Here is an 18,637-nt window from a genome sequence, read left to right on the forward strand (position 1 = left end):
TTTATTTTGTTGAATGTAAATTAAATTTTAGATTATACTGCCACAGCATATTTAAATATATATATCTGCATCTATGCCCTAATTGATTTCGTTTTGTTGTGAACAGCTTTTAATGGTTGCATATTTAGTTTTTTGGGAAAAATAATCACAAACTAGCGCTTACGTTTTCTACTTTAGTGGAGTGTGGCAACGACATTGACTTGAAATATAATTTGATCATATTTGAAAAAAAATTGTTTCGCCTCTGAAAACATGGGTCGAAAATCTATTGCATCATTGGATTTCAGTTTCACATGCTATATAGTAAACTTAAAATTAGTTAAATCGAGAATAATGTACAATATACAGGCCAATGCCACATGATCGATTGTTTTAATTAATTTCATTGTGATTTTGTTGGAAAACAGTTCTCAAAAACATCAAAATAAAAACACCACTTTTTGGGTAAAACATGACTATGTTCGTGAATCAGTTTAATAGGTGTATCTGAGTGTTGCTTGGATATTAAGCTGTTTTAACTGAATGATTAACGCGAATCAGGTAAACAATTAAATCTTAACTTTGTATTTTTCGCCTTTCATCTATCGGTTACATTTTTGGTTGGGAGTTTGCAGGCGAGGCGGTATTTAGTGTGCCAATTGGGTTAATTGTAAAATGTATATAAAATAAATCACAATTTGTATACGCATATAAATGACGTGTGTGTGTTTCGTGTCTGTGTGGGTTTTTTTTTTTGGGTGGGTGCCCTGGAAGTCGGACAGCGCACAGTCCAACACAAGGATCGGCTACATATTTATTAATATTAATAATAAACATTTGTTAATTGTTTAAAACAAAGCAGCTGGCAGCCACAGCATTGATCGCGAACCCAAACGAAAAACCGGACCCGGGTTCATGGTTCAAGGATCGGCGACCACCTACAACCTACAGGCTAAGGACTCGCGGCGAACTAGCTCGCCTCATATGAGAAACTGGCGATCAGATGCGCTGTGCGGCAGGGCAGCCACGCCTATGCCGCCCTGCGTGGGCGTTTGCAGGAACGCCGAATCATCGGCTGCTTGCGAGTCCGCGGCAGGCGTGCTGATTGCTATCGGTTCGTAGATCGAGCGATGCGGTGGCATATCGTCGTCGTCCTTAAAGGAGCCGCTTAAATTCGGATTGAGGATGTTGTTCGATGCGGGCGAGGCTACAGCAATTGTCCCCGTCGCCGGCAGACCCATGGCACTGGTACCCGACTCAACGTGCTCCAGATAGGGTGGCGCCGCCACACTAATCACAGTCGGCTGGCGGCGGAAGAACGATCTGAAGAAAGTAAAAGGAATCATTTAGTTTATACATAGATAGAAGCTATCTATTTTAATACATCTAAAACAAGGAAGAACGCTATAGTCGAGTACCTCGACTATCAGATACCCGTTACTCAGGTAAAGGGACCAATGGAGATATGCAAGCAGCAAATGCGCCACCTACCGGCGGTAGACAGATTTAAGCGTTGTGGGCGTTAGAGTGGGCGTGGCAAAGTTTTTTTTAAATCAATCGATAGGTATTGACGAGACCAATACATTTCAGTTAAAATTTTTTATCTAGCATGAAAATTGTGGGCGCCACAGATTTGGGCGGTTTGTGGGCGTTAGAGTGGGCGTGGCATATTCGCGTAACAAACTTGCGCTGCGCTCAAGCCTACGGAATCTAAATCTGAAATCCCGTTTCTCTATCTTTGATATTTTCCGAGATATCCGCGTTCATATTTACGATTTTTTGAAGTTTGTGGGCGGTTTGTGGGCGTTTAAGTGGGCGTGGCAAACTTTTTTTTGGTCAATCGGTAGGTATTGATGAGAACAACACATTTCAGTTAAAATTTTTGTTCTAGCATCAAAACTGTAGGAGCCACAGTTTTGGGCAGTTTGTGGGCGTTAGAGTGGGCGTGGCACTCTTCTGAAACAAACTTACGCTGCGCAGGAATCTCAGGAATCTGCATGCCTAATCCCAGTATTGTAGCTTTTATAGTTTCCGAGATCTCAGCGTTCATACGGACAGACGGACAGACGGACATGGCTAGATCGACTCGGCTAGTGATCCTGATCAAGAATATATATACTTTATGGGGTCGGAAGCGCTTCCTTCTGCCTGTTACATACTTTTCGACGAATCTAGTATACCCTTTTACTCTACGAGTAACGGGTATAATTATCTTCCCAAAAAGCCTAGTGCTGTGGCAAGAGATCGCGATAATTGAAATATAATTTATTTAATTAGATATTGTCGACAGATTAACCAGAATTTTAAACGCTTAAATATCTTGAAGTTAAAATCGGATAGAAACAGACGACGATTTCCTGCCAACAGTCTTGATAATTTCTAACCCTCTACCGGTAAATTTTTACACAAATAGTGGCTTACCCGAAATTGATTCTCGACCAGACCGAGGGCCGACTTTCAGTTAACTGTTCAGCTAGGTGGGCCGGCAGATTGGGAGCACGATCGAAGGGATTGATCCGTTCGTGTGCTCCAGAGGACGTGGCCGGACGCATAGCGGAGTCCAGCAGGGCTGCACGAGCAATTCGATTAGTTAATTGAACAATCAAAGAATTAATTTCGTGAGCAGACGCACCGTTCTCATCGTCAGAGCTTTGGGATTCCTCGAAGGGATTTCGGCCACCGTCTCCACGCCGGAAGGTTCCGTGTCGCGTTGTTCCTGCGTTGGCCGCCGCCGCTACACTCGAGCTGCTCCCGGCAGTTGCTCCAGCAGCCGAGGAGGCGGAGCTCACCTGCCTGCTGTTGGTCTGTTGTTGCTGCAGTAGGGGCGTCGTGTCGTCATCTGTGTCGGTGACATTATCCAAAGAAGGCTGTCGACTCCGACTTGCACGCGCTTCGCCCTTCGTAAAAACCTTGCGCTTACAGATGGGACAGACACGTCGGTTTTCAGTAAGCCATGGATCGATGCAGTGTGTGTGATAAGCTACAAGGAGTGTTCGTCGTATTAGTATTTTTAATATTAAAAAAAAAATATATCTTCTAAAATATCATTTAGCTTTATGTTATTAGATTTATGATATAAATGACAATAAAAAAATATATTTGAAGCCAAACTTCGACAAACTGCTCAACTATTTAATAAATATAATTTCTTACGATGCGAGCAGGGCAGCACACGCAGCTTATCGTCCTCGATGAAGTCCTCCAAACAGATCACGCAGGTGTCATATTTGTTGTTCGCATTGTTCTTGGTGTATCGGAGCACCGGCAACTTCTTCAGCATGCTCTTTGGCAGTCGATGGCGACGCAGGCGGCGCTGCTCACGGATGCACTTGTAGATCATATAGACAACCTGTCCGACAAACAAAGAAATCCGGTCAGAGCAAAAACAAGCCATTAAGCTTCAGATCTCTCACCATGATGATGAAGCACAGGCCAATCAGTATGGAGAAGGGCAATATCAGCTGGGTATTAATGTTGAAGGGCAGCTCATCGTTGATGATCAGCACCACCTCGGGCGTCATGTAAGTGACCAGCGCTATACCTGTTGTATGGCCCACGAAAACAGAGGGTATTCTTATGCCAGACGAATTGTCGGCGGACATTTGTTCTGAAATTTGGATAACGATAAGAAATTGGCTATTTATACCTGGACTTAAGTATATTCGCTTACCCAAGTCATCGCCTTCGTTATTGTAAACAATCACAGCAGAATAGCTTGCGTTCTGGGCCACTCGAACCTTGCGCTCAAAGGTGCAATCGCCGCCGCTACAAAAGAACCGAATTTAGCCTAATGAATTTGTTTATTTTTAACTTATTTTACTCACCGCGATACTAGTGCCACGAATTTGGCTGTGGATGGGTAATTAAGATGCGGCGGCCTGTCCAGACTATCACAACCGTAGTAAGGGCGCTTGGCGGGAACCACGTACACTTTGAGACCATTTGATGGCAGATGGGGGCCGAACTGTGCTGGCATGTCATTAAACTCTTCAATCAACTGTAAGAAAGCAATAAATATTTAGTGTTTGTTGGCGTAGTACAATGTATAATGTATAATGTAGTTTATTTATATAATAAACCTTATTTTCAGTTACTCAAAGAACTTGCCTGGCTCGTTGTTTTTCGGTAGACCAGCACGTGGCCCCTGACCACGGCCGCCTCATGACAGACCAGGCACAAACCCAGAAGGGTGAGTATGTGACAACTCCTCTGGGACATTCTGCCACACAGGACACGACTTCTGGAGACGATCGGGTCTTCGTCTATACTGTTATTGCTCTAGTCCGCTATGTCCGCTGCTGCTGCAATTTGTCCTTACCATCCGCACTATTAGCATGTCTCATCTGTGTGCCACCGACAGCGATTCTGTGCGTTTGGGCCTCGGACTGAAAAACAAGAAGGCGAGTGTGTTTAAACAAGTGATATATCTGGACACGTAAAGATTGTTTAATTAAAAGATACATTTTTTAATGTTTAAGTACTCCTTACAACTTAAAAGCTATAATCTATTCTGAATAAAAAGAAATTACTATTTTAAGCCAGAATATTAAAGTTGTTATAAAAAACTATTAAGCCTATTTAATCAAGGTATAATTTAATGTGAACTGAAGTGCTATTATCCTGTCCACTATTGTAAGTGAGGACCCTGCATAAAGGCAACCTGCGGGTATTCCTCCCCGCCTCCAAGTCATTGACAAACAAGCAGCTCAGCTGATAAGATAAACGGCTTGTGATCATTATTTTTTATTTCACGACCAACTGGGTGTATTGTTATATTGTTGATTCTGCAAAAATGGAACGTTTCTTCAGTCATGCTGCAGTCAACAGCTGTTTTGTTTGTTGGCACAGCGGCGGACGTTGTAGATTCTCTCGAATGCATTTTATGCTTACTTAACAGAAAAAATCAATGCATTTCGCTGCATGTCCATTATTGAGCTCAATTCGCCATCAATTGATTTTATCGCGATCCAATAGTGACCGAGATCTTGGGGCAGCTGCAGTAATCAAGACAAGTAGGTCTGTTTGCCGGCTTAAACCAGATGAATCACGGACAGCTCTCCATGATAAGAACCCAATCGCTTGCCCTTTTTGCTAATCGACGCCAGAACGCCGACGGATTGGACCCACAGATGGGCCAGAAACAAGTGTGGAAAGTTTTTAACGAAAAATTCTAAAATCTGCTAATATATTTGGCCCACACTCCGGGGAGGCGGTGTGCAAATATGTCACAAAATGTGTATTAAATTTAAGGTTTAACAAAGAAAACGTCACAGGCATTAGCACATCGATAGACAAACGGAGCAGAGACTTTAATGAGAACGTGACTTTGTTTTATTGGATGGGTAAACAATAAATGAGAGGCCGACCATTGCTTTTCCAATGCGAAATTCAATCTGTGGAGGCGCGTGCGTTTAATAGAATTTCACCCAAGGGATTGCCCAAGAATTATGAGTCGCACATTACATTAAAGTTACCTTCGTTTTCAATTAGAATTGTTTTGTAATTTTAAACTGAATGCAAAAATAACTATAAATTAAACAATAAAAGGAATTTTGGCAATCCACTATAAAATATAAGAATAATAAAAAGTATAATACGTGTTAATAATTTTAATGACAAAACGATTTTGATGCGGAAATTAAGCACTAAGTTTTTGTTATTTTTAAGCTTATGGGTAAGAGGATATCAGAAGATGGTATTCCCTTGAAAATAAAATTCGTTGGGTATCTATTATCAGCAGAACTTTTTTATATGTATTTTACTTATTCAATGTAAATATTTTTTAATCTTTAAATGGTGTGTCATTTTATAAACAATTCTTTTTATTTATTTTTAATTTGAATTTTCATCTTAAAAAAATACATTTATCCTTGCAAGAATGAGGAATTTATATTTTTTGCAAGAGGGTTTATAAAAAAAAGGAAAAGTCAAGGATCTTTCAACAAAAAAAGAACATACAGAAGACATGTCCTGGCAGACGACAGACAGTTTACCAATAAGGAATGTGTGGGAAAAGTGGAATCTGTGAAATTCGCGTTAAGTCGCTTTGTTTCGAGGGCCGATATCAAATTACACATTACACAGCTCACGCAACGCCCACCCACCCACAGTCACACACGCACACCTTGAACTTTACAAGGCACGAGTGTGGTTTCAAGGTTTTCTTTTTGTAGGAATGTATATACAATCCGTGCATACATATGTGCCTTGGAATATGTATTTCCTTGATTGCGGCCAACCGAGTTACAGGTGAAAAACCCCAAAGGATACGCGAGTAATGCGCCCAATTGGGGGGCAGCAGCCACAAGTTAATGTACTTCAATTTCGTATATTCGCTTTTGTTATGCTTTTTTCAGGCGTATCTGCTGCGTCGTCTATGTGTGTGTATGTTCAATTAGCACAACAACAAAGCAGCTGAGCGTTTTCCTGTGCATTTCCCCCGACTTTTTTCACGTACGCCCACTGCCCACTCACTTGATTAGTGTTTTCCCTGCTGTTGGCTAACTTCTTGGGCCGATTTCTGGCCAATTCCTTAACCCAATCCGATTTTTTCAACACTCGCTCGCCCCTTCACTCGTCGCCATCGCAGTGGTATTGCGTTGTACTTTGTTTGGCTCCTTCCCGGGGATTTCCTTGATTTTCCTTTCGTTCTTGGTAGAATTTCAACGGGATTGTGGCCAGCTCATTGGCTGCGGAAAGTGCATGACAGTCGCGATAAGAGACACTTTGGGTTCAGTTCACTTTCCTAATTATCGGATATTAGAATTTACATCCCATCCGCACACACACACAACTAGAGGTGGAACAAAATCGATGACTATTCGATACAATCTTGTTGCTAACAGTAATGTATCGACGTTTCCTATTTCATGCGATAGTATTCGATTTTCACCATACAAAATCACACCCCTAGCACCCAAATGTAAACAAAAGCAACTATTTGAAAATTCAAAATGTTTCAAATATACCCTTTGGAATTGCTTATATGCCGCTGAGATTATTTACTATTAGAAAGGACAAAAATATTGTTTATTGTTTTTCCAATAAAGTTTCACGACTTGATCATGACAAAAAGCAATGTTAATTATCTTCAAGCTTAATTTCTTTAAAAGTTCCTGTTCCTATTTAGACTCATTATACCCATAAAATCGTAGTTCCAATAATCGTTTATTAACTGACTTGATTATTTTCAAATTCTTTCTTTTCAATTTATGTGATTTCCGGGAGATTCTGTTTTAACATGCTAATTGGATACTTTCTTAAGTTAACCCGATTTAAACACGAATTTTAAATGATTGCGAGAGTATATTAAGTGGAACAATAATGCATTTGGATTATGAAACTTTACAATCACATAGCTGCAGGCTACTTGATCCAGAGATACATTTTCCCTTGGATAGTGTGCTTGACGGGATTTATCTTCTTTAGGATTTTCGTCATTGTCTCGACCAGCCGGTCGCTCGAGACGGGCGTCTTCTTGTTCTTGAACTTGGTAAGCAGCTCGGTGGCCGTAAGGGGTTTGCGCTTGAGATAGCGACGCACTGCCTCCTCTGTGATGCCGTAGTCCCTAAAGAGAAATGAATGCAGTATAATTAGGTATTCCAGTGTGGATTCCAAGCTGTTGCTTACTCGACTTTGCCGCCAGAGAAGGAAGAGGGCAGCGAGGTGCTGATCTCGTTCTTGGGCCTCTTCGCAGGGGTGCTGGTGGGACTGTTGCTGGTGTCCGAGCCGGTGAGATCGCTGGGCAGGCTGTTCATCTTGCGCTTGCTGGCATCCGTCGAGAGCGTGGGCGTAGCCGAGCGCGATTTGTTGGCATTGCTGCTGCTGCTGGTCGAGGCCTTGCTGCTGGCAGCGCTCTCTTTTTCCTTCTCCTTCTCCTTGTCTTTGTCCTTGGAGGTGGGCTTCTTTTTGGGCGGCCCATTGCTGAGGTCGTCCTCGGAGTCCGTGCTGTCGGAGCTAAAGTCTGTGGACGAGTCTCCGCTGCCAGTTGACTTGCCCTTCTTGTCGTCCTTGGACGGTTTCTTTTTCTTTTTGTCCTTGGAGCTCTCTTCCTTGCCCTTATCCTTCTTTTTCTTCTCGCCATCGGCGTCCTCCTTGTCAGACTCATCAGACTTCTTCTCGTCCTCCTCCTCTTCGTCGGAGGTGAGCAACTTCCGCAGTGCATCCTCCTCGGCCACGCCCTTCATGTCCTTGTCCACCTTTGCCTCCGGATCTGGTTCACTAAAATCACGCATAAACAGTGGTTACAATATGATAAATATATATAAAGTGTGATACGTACTCTTCACTGGAGCTGGTGTCGTAGTCCATTTCCCTGCCCTCCTCGTCACCGTCGTCCGACTCTTCGAAAGCCTCATCATCCACATCCCGCTTCTTCTTTTTCTTGTCTGCACCCTTCTTGCCCTTGCCTTTGGACTTGCCGTCGTCGCTGTCCTCCTGCTCCTTCTTCTTCTTATCCTCCTCGTCCTCCGAGTCGGACTCATCCTCGGAATCGATCCATTCGTCCATATCAGTGATCTTGAGCTCCTTGGACTTCTTGGTGGCTGCCTTTATCAGCTTGGCCTCCTCTGGATCCTGCTCCTCCTCCTCGTCGCCGCGCAGGCGCTTCCGCAACATAAGGGAGAAGTAGTTCATGACCTTCTTCCGGCGACCGAATTCCTGTTCGGCCTCCTCCGCCGACAGAGATTTGTATCGTTGAATGGGCTGGAAGTTGTACCATTCGGTCAGGGGATACGCCTCGATGGCGCCGTCTGGTGCATGGGTGAATACATAGAAGGCGGCATTCTCGCCCACGCCACCCTCTCGGATGCCCTTGAACTTTTTTCCGGTCTTGCCACCAACTTTCAGGATCCAAGGCTGCGCCTCGGGGCGGTACTTCCGCGCTATAATTCCAAATTTCTTTCGGCGTGCCTCCTCTCGCTGATCCCGGTTGTACTCCGATCCAGCGCCGAACTTGGGCTGGTCCTCCTCCATGCCCCGAAACTCCTTCATGTTGTTCTCCCGCTCCAGTTTCACATTGCGCCACTGGGCGAAATCGACGTTCAGCGTGGCGTTGAACCTCATCACATGGTGCTTCTTGGGCATCTTGGGCACCCGGATCTTGAACTCCTGCACGTTGGCGGAGGAGGAGGCGGATCCTGAGGCGACGGAGGCTGCGGCGGCAGCAGCTGCGGACGTGGAGCTCCCGCTAGCAGCGCTCGGCTGCAAAAAGATCAAGTTAAGTCCGAAAATGAAGTGTTGGGGGAGAAAGCGCAGAGATTTACGACTTACCACCGACTTCGACGCACTCGACATGGTTATATGATCCACTTTAAGGCTTAATAACTATCATAGGTTCCTAATTAACGGATATTTTTATATATTTTCCAAACTATTTCAAGTCGCGGGCAGAAGTGCTGGATTTCCTAGTGATGGGCCGATCGCTCGATAACACAACTGCAGTGAATAGACCTGTTATTTATCGAAAACCAGGGCTGTCTATCCTTACTCACTATTACTTAAATATATATGTAGGGATTATATTTTAAGTTCTTTACACTACTAATACTTTAAGACAATAACTAAAAATAAAATTAAACAAGATTTTTATTTTGTGCTGATTTCTAAACCACTCAACAGTTTTGAGAAAAACCTTATTCGATCAAAAAGGAGTGACCGTTCACAGTCACAGTCAAAGCAGTGACTCTGTGCCGGCTATCGCTCATCTCTAGTTCTCAGTCTCGCGGAATTAGTTTAGTTTGGATTGTTTAATTTTACTTCGGCAATTGGACGCTTAAAAACAAAGGAATATGTCGCGGAACGTGACGCTCTCGGATGAGCAGAGCCGGCTGAATGCGCGTCTGGAGGCGCACATGGTATACATATGCCCGGAATGCGGGAAGGCCTTTCGCACGCAGGCCGAGTGGCGTCAGCATCTGAACACGGCAAGTTGAAGATTTTCTCCAAGCTTAAGCATCGTTTACTGATTTGTTATGTGCCCACAGAAACACGACTATTTGAAGAAGACCTACTCGGACTTCAACTTCATCCAGATCGACGAGCGCTTCCACGAGTGCCAGCTGTGCTTCAAGTGGGTGGAGAACGCCCACAAGACTATCGCCCTGCTGCAGTACCACTACTTCATGCACCTGGAGCACAGTGAAACCTACCGCTGCGTACACTGCCGCATGGCGTACACAAGGCGCAGGGCTCTGAATGTCCATCTGTTGGACACGCACATGCGGGAGATCGAGAAGTACGAGAACAAACTGCGCCAGATGAAGCGGCAGCAGCAAACGAAGACTACCACTGTGGCAGTATCTGATCCAGGGAGTCCAACAAAGGGACGCGGCCGCCCCAAAGGATCCGTGAACAGAAAGCAAAAGGATCTGCTGCAAAAGGCTCTCATGGATATCGATCTAAACACGGAGTTGGAGAAATCTCCCACTCAACCAGCGGCAGCAGTAGCAACAGCTCCTGCGGTCTCCACTAAGGTCAATACAAATGTCAGTGAACAGAATCTGGATCGGTGTTTGAATGCCTACGAGGACATCGTGCGCAAGGAGGAGGAAAAGGTGTCCAAGTATGAAGACGACTTGGATGCCCTGTGCCAGGAGATCTTTGAGGATGGCACCACCAGCAGCAAAGGAACAGCAGTTGAAGAGCACCAGCTGGCGAAAACAGAACTGCCACAGAAAAATCAGGAAGTGGTCATCATCGAGATCGACGCCCTCGGCAAGGACGAGGTGGCCCAGTTGAAGAAAGATATGAAATCAGACTCAGGGGTTCAAGCAGCTAAGCGCCGTCGCCTGTCAACGACGCCCACCCGTGACTCAGACACGGAGATGTCCACCAATGGCCTGATAAAACTCGTGTCATACTTGTGCCCAAACTGCGGCAAAGAGATCGCCTCGATGGATGGATGGCGCGCGCACGTGTTCAAGAAGCACGACTTCGAGCACATTATCGAGAACAGCTTCAAGATTATGGAGCCGGGGCGCAAGGCCATGTGCCTGCACTGCCGCGAGGTGCAGCCGACGACCAATAGGTCGCTTCTGCAAAAGCACTACTTCAAGCATCTGCCTTACAGATCCTACCTTAAGTGCACACTCTGCGATCGCACCAAGACCAGCACCTCGAAGATTCTCAACCACATCCGCTACAACCACCAGGAGGAACTGCAGCGTAAGAACAAGACACAATTGCTCATAAAACCGGAGCCCAGATGGTCCAGTCCCAGTAGGTCCGGTAAATCAACCAAGCCGGATGAAGCTGGTTCCGATGGCGAGGAGGATGGAGACGAGGAAGGTCTTGTTTGCGAGCACTGTAACAAAACATTCAAAACCAAATGGCGCCACGATCGCCATGTAGTCGCATGCAAAAGAGCTGGCGTCATCCGGACATCATCGCCAGTCGAAGGCACCGTCGAAGCCATGCTGAATAATCTGCGAGAGGGGCACATTCGAATGAACGCTATCTGGAAAGCGATGCAACGTGAAAAGCTTTAGTTCTAGCCTAGTTTTAGTCGATTAGCTGAAAAATAAAGAATCTGAAAGAATTATTTAACTTTGATACACAAAAAGTTTGTTGCTGTTGCGCGGATTTTTAACTGCTTTTTCCGAATTTAGAATTCACCCTAATTAGCTATTTTAAGCAAATTTGTGACGTAATATTTTATTGCAGTTCTATTTTTTATGTTGGATAAAATTGAAGCAAAAACATAATATCATCAAAACGGGGTCAAGATCAATTAAAATGTATAAGTTCATGGACACGAACTTTGACAGTGCCTCAAGGAGCAGTAGCGGTTTTGATTGCCGCCACATCCGAGATATTTCATTTTGATGCACCTACTGGATCTCTGATCCCAGTACCACATTTCGTCCATAGCACTTCTTCGGCATTGGCCACCTCCATGTCCTTCATGCTTACCCCCGACGCAATTCTGGCGATCTATTCGATAGGAACGTTGATAGAGTTATACAGCGTCAGCAGTGATTTGTAAACCTACTACTAGGACGTCCGACGCAGCGTTCCTGGGCACATGAAAGGGACACATAAAGGACAACGCAGGCCAGAACCAGAAGGAACTTCATTTTGAACGAACTTTTAGGATGCTCGATTGGGTTTGAATTATCTCGACAGATTATTGGGCTTATATAGCTGGACGCACACATTTTTCCCGAATCGAATCAAAACATCTCAACAATAGTCTTTATTATCTTGAGACGATCGGATAGTGCTATTCTTAGAAGTCAACTTTCTTTAGGAACATCTTATTTATCAGTAAGTACATTACAAAAATCGGCTCTCACAATGGAGATGTATTTTTCTTCAAAAAAAAGCTGCTAAATCGACTTGCGATTAATCTTTCTTAATAATATTTGTGTCAAGGCAAAAACACTTGTGCTTTATTTAATTGTCGATGAAAATAGATTGTATTTACATTAAGGAAAGGTGTAGAACAAAGTCTTGATTTACACCCAGTCGGGAAACTAAATTAAAGAAATCAAATGACTGCAAATATTTATTTAAGCTATGAATTTTAAAATGTAAATCAGAGTTTATTTTTCTCAATTGTGTTTCGAAATAGGAAGTCCGGGAGTGAAGTTTGTAATATTAAGCTATACCGATCCACTGGGGAGCCCAAAAGGAGCTCTTTCTTGAGCGACTTCGTCTGTGTTGCCCGGCACTGTGACTCATGGTCCGCAACATTATTCCGCTGCTTCGCATCTTCAGGCGACGGCTGCGTATCCTACTGTAGACAGCTTGCTCCAACGTTCTCAAATGGGGGTCGCCTTCACCACCTGTTTCCTTCGTGCGATAATCCTCCACCTCGTGGTTGCTCGTTATCAGTACGACCTTGCGACGACCATGGTACTGCTCAGCATGCTTCATCATCTCCAGGAAGCGTTCAAATTTCTTCTCCAGCGCGTCTTTGTCCAGAGGTTCTGGATCGGGTTCCAATATACCTTCAACAGGACCCGGTGTCCCAGCTTTTGACGGAGCTCCTGGGGAACCGGGTGTTACCCCTGCTCCTGGTGGTTCGGCTCCAGGTGCTGGAGCAGGGGTTTCCCCTGCCGCAGCTGTTGGAGTTACTGCACCTTCAGCTCCTGGAGCGCCAGTTGTGGTTTCTCCTTCGGCGGGCTGGGCTGCTCCTCCTTCAGGTGCTGGAGTCGCTGCTTCTGATCCATCTCTAGGTTGTATTTTATCGCTGCTAAGCATCACAAAGTCCCCTTTCCTCACTGTTCTCGTTTTAACTTCAGCATCTGACGAGTTCCCAACTGTTGGTCCAACCTTTTCGTAGGTCTCGGTTTCGGAACAGAGATGCACATATTTGGGGTTGACTCCGGTCTTGCAGAGTTTTCCCGCCTCCTGGCCGCTTTCGTATACCTTCGCACCCACAACGGGGGCGTGGCCATAGTTGCAAGTGAAGAATGTCTGATGCCAGCGGTTATGGGACTGCTGAACGATAGCACAGCCCACGAACTCAGCGTTCTCCAACACGATCTGTATAAAGTTGTACTTGGGCGGCCTAATGGAAAATAATTATATATTAGTTTACAATCAAGATGTTTTTGAGATTAAAAAATATTTAATCGGGTATGCTGGTAGATAAGTAAGTCCACAGATCACATATTCAATTTAAATATTTTTCGCTGTTCTTTATCCAATGCAGTTGTTATTAATTTTAAATTGTGAAATTGATCAATTAAAGATATTGTAAAGTATTTTATTTATTGATTTTAAAGGAAATTCTGTTTAAAATTACTTAACACAAAGAAAGTAAATGTGACTACATTCTGGGAAAGTCAAAAACGAAAGAAATTCGTAAAAAAGTTAGCTAGAAAAAATCAAATCTATAAAACTAAGCTCATAAGTTGAGAAAAAAAGTTTTTTAAAAAACTATTGAAAAATGATTTGATTATCATATATACACATAAATTTAGTTTTTAAATTTGTAGTTTAATCTAAATCAATTTAGTTATTTATCTGCACTTCGATTCATCTGGTTAATTTAAAGGTTTATTTCTTTGAAATCATGACTTATTAACACCAAAAGTAATTCTTACCCCTTGTGCGGGTCCTTATACTTCATAATGTCCAACATCGAAGTTCCGGTGTTCTCCCGCATCCATACCGATGTAATATCCTTGAGGACGTCCTCCAAAACTGGTATCTTTCCTTTTATACCCCGATAACCCACTGTCTGGCCAGCGTGGACTGCTGTCTTCGTATTCCGGCATTGATCGTGTCTCATGACACAGTCGTGCACGTTGTATTTGGCTAGGAAAGCCAGCTCCTGATCCCACTTCAAGGTGCCCATACGAGCAGCCGGGCTCAATCCGTTAAATCCACCCTTGGCCACGCTATCCCGAAGCTCATTAAAACGGCGTAGTATAAATTTTTCCAGCCTATCGTTTATGACTACAACTTCAGCATCAAGGGAACATTCGCTATGCAGTCCCTTAAAAATATAATTTTTAATATTTTCAGACCGGTTGGAAAATCTTTTAAACTACTAAAATTGAAACGAAACAATCCAGAATTTTTTGATGTGAAAAATTTTTAGAACTCAATATAATCAGGGGTGTCACAGAAATCCCTGTCGATTTTCGGGATATCCTACGAAAAAGTCCTTCGTAATCACAGTCACAGTCTGTACAGTTTTTCCCATGCTTTCGAGTGCGATTTTTTGAAACCTCACTCTTCGGTTAGTTTTTAAAAGATAAGAAAAATTTGAAGGGATTTCTGTGAGAACCCCAAAAAAGGAATTACTTGTGATATCATGGATTCCATTAAAGCGTTGTCGGATTCTAGGAGCATTTTTTAGTTTTTTAAAATTAAAGAACACTGAAATTGTTTCAATTTTTTCTGAATGACAAAGGTTTCATTGAATGTACTATTTACTTTTCCAATACGTTTTAAGTAACCGGCATAACAAATCAATTTTATAATAAGCGTCTAATCAGTTTTCTGTCACACAATAGCTCATAAAAAGAGTAGAAAATCATGGATATTATTGAATGGCTTTCGCTAAAAAAATATTTAAATTTAAACAAAAGGAAAAGTGATTCAAATTCCATTCACGCATGTTTGTGGAGAATATTGAAATGGGCTACTTTTAAAACAAAAAATTGCAAAAACATAGCAGGCCGCTTACGTGGCACATCTTTAAGTTTAATAACTTACGACTGTGTCGTTGCAAGCCACATGTTTTTGTCCAGCGCTGCACAACGAGGGATCACAGTAGTCAGGAACCGTATCCGTATCGTTGGTCGAGCTGCTTTCCGCTGCTCCCAGAGCCGTAGTACCAGCATCCTTTTCTGCTGCACTGGTCGTGGTTTCTGTCGCCCCTGTGGTGGTTTCTTGTGCTGTTGCCAAATGAATGGCCAAAATGGCAAACAGGCAAGTCCCAAAGGCCAACATTTTCCATCCAGAGATCAAGGCGTATTAAAGATTGCATTGCAAAATATACATATTAACACATCAATTCGTGAAATTACAATTTTTACAGCTTGAAACATACAGCGAAATCAACTGATAACCAAATAATTTATAAAAATATTTTGATCATTTACCGATTTCTTTATTTTTTAAGATTTTTAAAAGTACTGTTTTTGCATGAATATTATGCTTTGTTGTTCAAATCTATTTTCAAATAGATATGTTTTAGAAAAGAAAGTTTTACTGTTAAATTACACTCAAAGGTTTTAATCAGAGGTTCTAAGCGAAAGAAGTCCCCCTACTTTTCCTTATTTCCGCTTTGGGCTGGTAAAAACATCGATAGTCGTCGAAGATATATTCGATGATAATAAAACGAAAAAATATTCTAGAGTATCGATAGTATTGTTTAATTTTTAAATTTAAATATTTTAAAAACTATTAAACATTTTATAATAGTCCATACTATTGAAATTGATATAAAGGTCAAAGCCACGACTTGTAGAGAGCTTTTAAATAAGGACACTCTCGAGTTTTTACTTGTTGCTATTAAAAACAGCTGTTTTTTGTTTTGATTTGCATAAGGCAGGTAATAAACTCGAGTAAACCTTAGTAAAGTAAACAGTTACTACATAATTGTAATATGAGGGCAAAGGACAAGCGCTGCAATGATAAGTTATATCACTTAATACTTGTATTTAGCATAAATGTATCCAGTAAATAGACCGCTGTCTGGATATCGAAAGGCGCAGTGCGTGAGAGTGAAAGTAAACCGGTCGCTGATAGCTTTCGAGTTGAGCTCCATACCCTGCTGCCTACGTGGATTGCTCTCTTGATTGCCAGTTGATTGTCAACCGTTTTGCTTGCACCTCCTCCCCAGGCTGCTAATCGTGAGCCACTTATTTATCGCTTCTTATAGCGACTGGTAGATTATGTACAAATATCAAAGGTTAATTTCGAGCTACAGGGGGGAGCGGTCCACACCTTTACCCATGAATACAATTTCTGTCTTGCAGCACATCGCTTGAGAGAATCCTCGAAAAACCCGACGGCGAGATGAAGTTCGGAGGCAATGGAAAGCTTTTATGGAACCTGGTAATACTCTTAGTGTTATACTCATACATCTGCCTTCTACAATCCACCTCCAAACGCTTTCCAGACCAAGAGCTCGCTTGCACAGCAGTCTCAAAATGGGATCGCCAAAAGAGTGCTAACCGCCAGCAGCTACAGCACCGCCAAGAAGATTTCGACCTTGGAGCAGCCAAACCTCCTGAAATACCATGTTTTGCCGCTCGAAGAAACGCTGAACCGCTTCATGACCACCGTGGAACCCTTGCTCACTCCCCAGGAACTGGAGCAGCAAAAGGGGATCACCGCTGAGTTCTTGAAGAATCAGGGACGTGACTTGCAGCAGCTCCTGGAAGAGACCGGCAGCAAGGAGAAGAATTGGTTGGCCCACCGTTGGCTAAAAGCTGCCTACCTGCAATATCGAGATCCGGTCACTGTCTTCGTGAGTCCCGGCATGACCTTCCCCAAACAAAACTTCAAGAGCACGTCCGACTTTCTGGACTATACGTCCAGAGTGATCTTCGGATTGGGTGAGTTCAACGACATGGTGCATGCCAACAAAATCCCAATTGTTAAAATGGGCCAAAACGAACTGGACAACAGCCAGTTTGGCAAGGTATTCGGCACCTGTCGGATACCCAGAAGGGGTACAGACGAGATTGTCTACAATCCGAGCTCAGATTATGTGGTGGTGATCTACAAGAATCACTTCTACCAACTGAAAATATACAACAAGGAGGGAAAGCTCATTGCTGCCCCATATCTAGCTGCTCAACTGGAAAATATAATGCTGAAGGAAACAACCGTGGGAGTTCCCTTTGGCATTCTGACCACCGACTCGAGGGACAACTGGGCGGAAGCCTATGAGTACCTGTCAGATTCGCCTGGTAACAGGGACGCCCTTAAGACCATTCAGAGTGCCCTGTTCACTGTCTCGCTGGACGAGTGTACCACCCTTAAGGAAGGTGAAGAGGCCAACGAACTGATTCTTTCGCTGATCCATGGAAGTGGCAGCAAAACGAACAGCGGCAACCGATGGATGGACAAGACTATTCAGTTGGTGGTGAACCCCAATGGAAACGTTGGATTCACCTATGAGCACTCGCCAGCTGAAGGACAGCCCATAGCAATGATGATGGACTATGTGGTGCAGAAGATGTAAGTTTAATAATATCGCGTGTAAGGAGCTAAGCTAATGCTTCTGCTTTCAGAAAGGAAGATCCTAACTTCGGTGGATGCGGCTCGGAGGACTTTGCTCCCGCACAGAAATTACAACTTTCTTCAAGTAACAAAAGCCTAGAGAAAGCATTGACCGCCGCTCAAGAAAACGTCGACAAACTTGCCGACGCGCTCCAAATGAAGGTTCTAAAGTTCGACGGGTTTGGAAAGGACTTCATTAAGAAGCAGCGACTGGGGCCAGACAGTTTTGTTCAGATAGCGCTGCAGCTCGCCTTCTTCAAGTAACTAACCAGCCATGTCGTTAAAACTTTTCAAAATAACTGATTGACTTGTTTTTTATAGGATGCACTCTGAACCACCTGCACAATATGAGTCCGCACACTTGCGCATCTTCGATGGCGGCCGGACTGAAACTATACGTTCGTGCTCCAACGAATCCTTGGCTTTTTCCCGGGCCATGCAGGACTCCAATGCCACAGACCAGGAGCGGGCTAAAAAGCTTCGGGAGGCAGTTACGTCCCATCAGACGTACGCCAAGCTAGCTCTTCAGGGAAAAGGAGTCGATCGTCATCTGCTAGGACTGAAGCTTATGGCTCTGGAGAACAGCAAGCCTATTCCAGAGTTCTTTAAATCGCCAGGTTTTGTAAAGTCGAGTCACTTCCGCATGTCCACCTCACAGGTGGCCACTAAATATGATGCGTTCATGGGCTATGGACCGGCCACTGATGATGGATACGCTTGCTGCTATAATCCTCGTGAAAATGACATCATTTTGGCCATTTCTGCTTGGCGTCATTGCCCGATAACAGATCACTTGAAATTTGCCAAGATCCTAGAGCAGTCATTTTTCGAAATGAAGAATGTTCTAGAAAAGAATCCTCCTGAACCGAAATCCAAGTTGTAAAAAAGTTTTACACAATACATTTTTTTTAGTGATTAGTGATACCTCCTTTAAAAATAAAGTCAATTATATTGCGCAAAGTCAATA

The 18,637-nt window shown here is 43.5% G+C and overlaps 6 protein-coding genes across 7 annotated transcripts; 2 read left to right on the forward strand and 4 right to left on the reverse strand.

Moving 5' to 3' along the window:
* Positions 1-203: 203 nt before the first annotated feature.
* LOC119560503 (E3 ubiquitin-protein ligase RNF13) lies at positions 204-6,783 on the reverse strand. Its single transcript, XM_037873974.1, has 9 exons — positions 6,454-6,783; positions 4,087-4,364; positions 3,804-3,976; positions 3,650-3,744; positions 3,393-3,586; positions 3,133-3,328; positions 2,612-2,959; positions 2,401-2,548; positions 204-1,302 (listed from the first exon to the last, which is right to left on the reverse strand). The coding sequence occupies exons 2-9, from the start codon at positions 4,195-4,197 to the stop codon at positions 960-962; spliced, it is 1,608 nt and encodes a 535-aa protein (XP_037729902.1). The 5' UTR covers positions 4,198-4,364; positions 6,454-6,783; the 3' UTR covers positions 204-959.
* A 481-nt stretch (positions 6,784-7,264) lies between these two features.
* On the reverse strand, positions 7,265-9,399 carry LOC119560859 (general transcription factor IIF subunit 1). Its single transcript, XM_037874527.1, has 4 exons — positions 9,250-9,399; positions 8,261-9,180; positions 7,609-8,199; positions 7,265-7,546 (listed from the first exon to the last, which is right to left on the reverse strand). Exons 1-4 carry the CDS (start codon positions 9,271-9,273, stop codon positions 7,345-7,347), a joined length of 1,737 nt encoding a protein of 578 aa, XP_037730455.1. The 5' UTR covers positions 9,274-9,399; the 3' UTR covers positions 7,265-7,344.
* Positions 9,400-9,701: 302 nt separating this feature from the next.
* Positions 9,702-11,523, forward strand: LOC119560933. Its single transcript, XM_037874668.1, has 2 exons — positions 9,702-9,902; positions 9,963-11,523. Exons 1-2 carry the CDS (start codon positions 9,768-9,770, stop codon positions 11,463-11,465), a joined length of 1,638 nt encoding a protein of 545 aa, XP_037730596.1. The 5' UTR covers positions 9,702-9,767; the 3' UTR covers positions 11,466-11,523.
* Positions 11,524-11,722: 199 nt separating this feature from the next.
* Positions 11,723-12,053, reverse strand: LOC119560952 (PI-actitoxin-Axm2b). Its single transcript, XM_037874691.1, has 2 exons — positions 11,969-12,053; positions 11,723-11,910 (listed from the first exon to the last, which is right to left on the reverse strand). Exons 1-2 carry the CDS (start codon positions 12,051-12,053, stop codon positions 11,723-11,725), a joined length of 273 nt encoding a protein of 90 aa, XP_037730619.1.
* A 318-nt stretch (positions 12,054-12,371) lies between these two features.
* Positions 12,372-15,416, reverse strand: LOC119560141. Its single transcript, XM_037873493.1, has 3 exons — positions 15,151-15,416; positions 14,031-14,425; positions 12,372-13,492 (listed from the first exon to the last, which is right to left on the reverse strand). The coding sequence occupies exons 1-3, from the start codon at positions 15,385-15,387 to the stop codon at positions 12,577-12,579; spliced, it is 1,548 nt and encodes a 515-aa protein (XP_037729421.1). The 5' UTR covers positions 15,388-15,416; the 3' UTR covers positions 12,372-12,576.
* Positions 15,417-15,916: 500 nt separating this feature from the next.
* On the forward strand, positions 15,917-18,635 carry LOC119560168 (carnitine O-acetyltransferase). 2 transcript variants are annotated; one of them, XM_037873528.1, is made up of 5 exons: positions 15,917-15,991; positions 16,419-16,497; positions 16,562-17,628; positions 17,682-17,930; positions 17,992-18,635. In XM_037873528.1, exons 2-5 carry the CDS (start codon positions 16,459-16,461, stop codon positions 18,551-18,553), a joined length of 1,917 nt encoding a protein of 638 aa, XP_037729456.1. In that variant the 5' UTR covers positions 15,917-15,991; positions 16,419-16,458; the 3' UTR covers positions 18,554-18,635. The 2 variants fall into 2 exon arrangements, with proteins under 2 accessions (XP_037729456.1, XP_037729455.1); XM_037873527.1 differs by lacking the exon at positions 15,917-15,991 and adding an exon at positions 16,066-16,351.
* The last annotated feature ends 2 nt before the right edge of the window (positions 18,636-18,637 follow it).

The sequence above is a fragment of the Drosophila subpulchrella genome, unplaced genomic scaffold (genome assembly GCF_014743375.2).
Source record: "Drosophila subpulchrella strain 33 F10 #4 breed RU33 unplaced genomic scaffold, RU_Dsub_v1.1 Primary Assembly Seq354, whole genome shotgun sequence".
NCBI classification, from domain to species: Eukaryota; Metazoa; Arthropoda; class Insecta; order Diptera; family Drosophilidae; genus Drosophila; species Drosophila subpulchrella.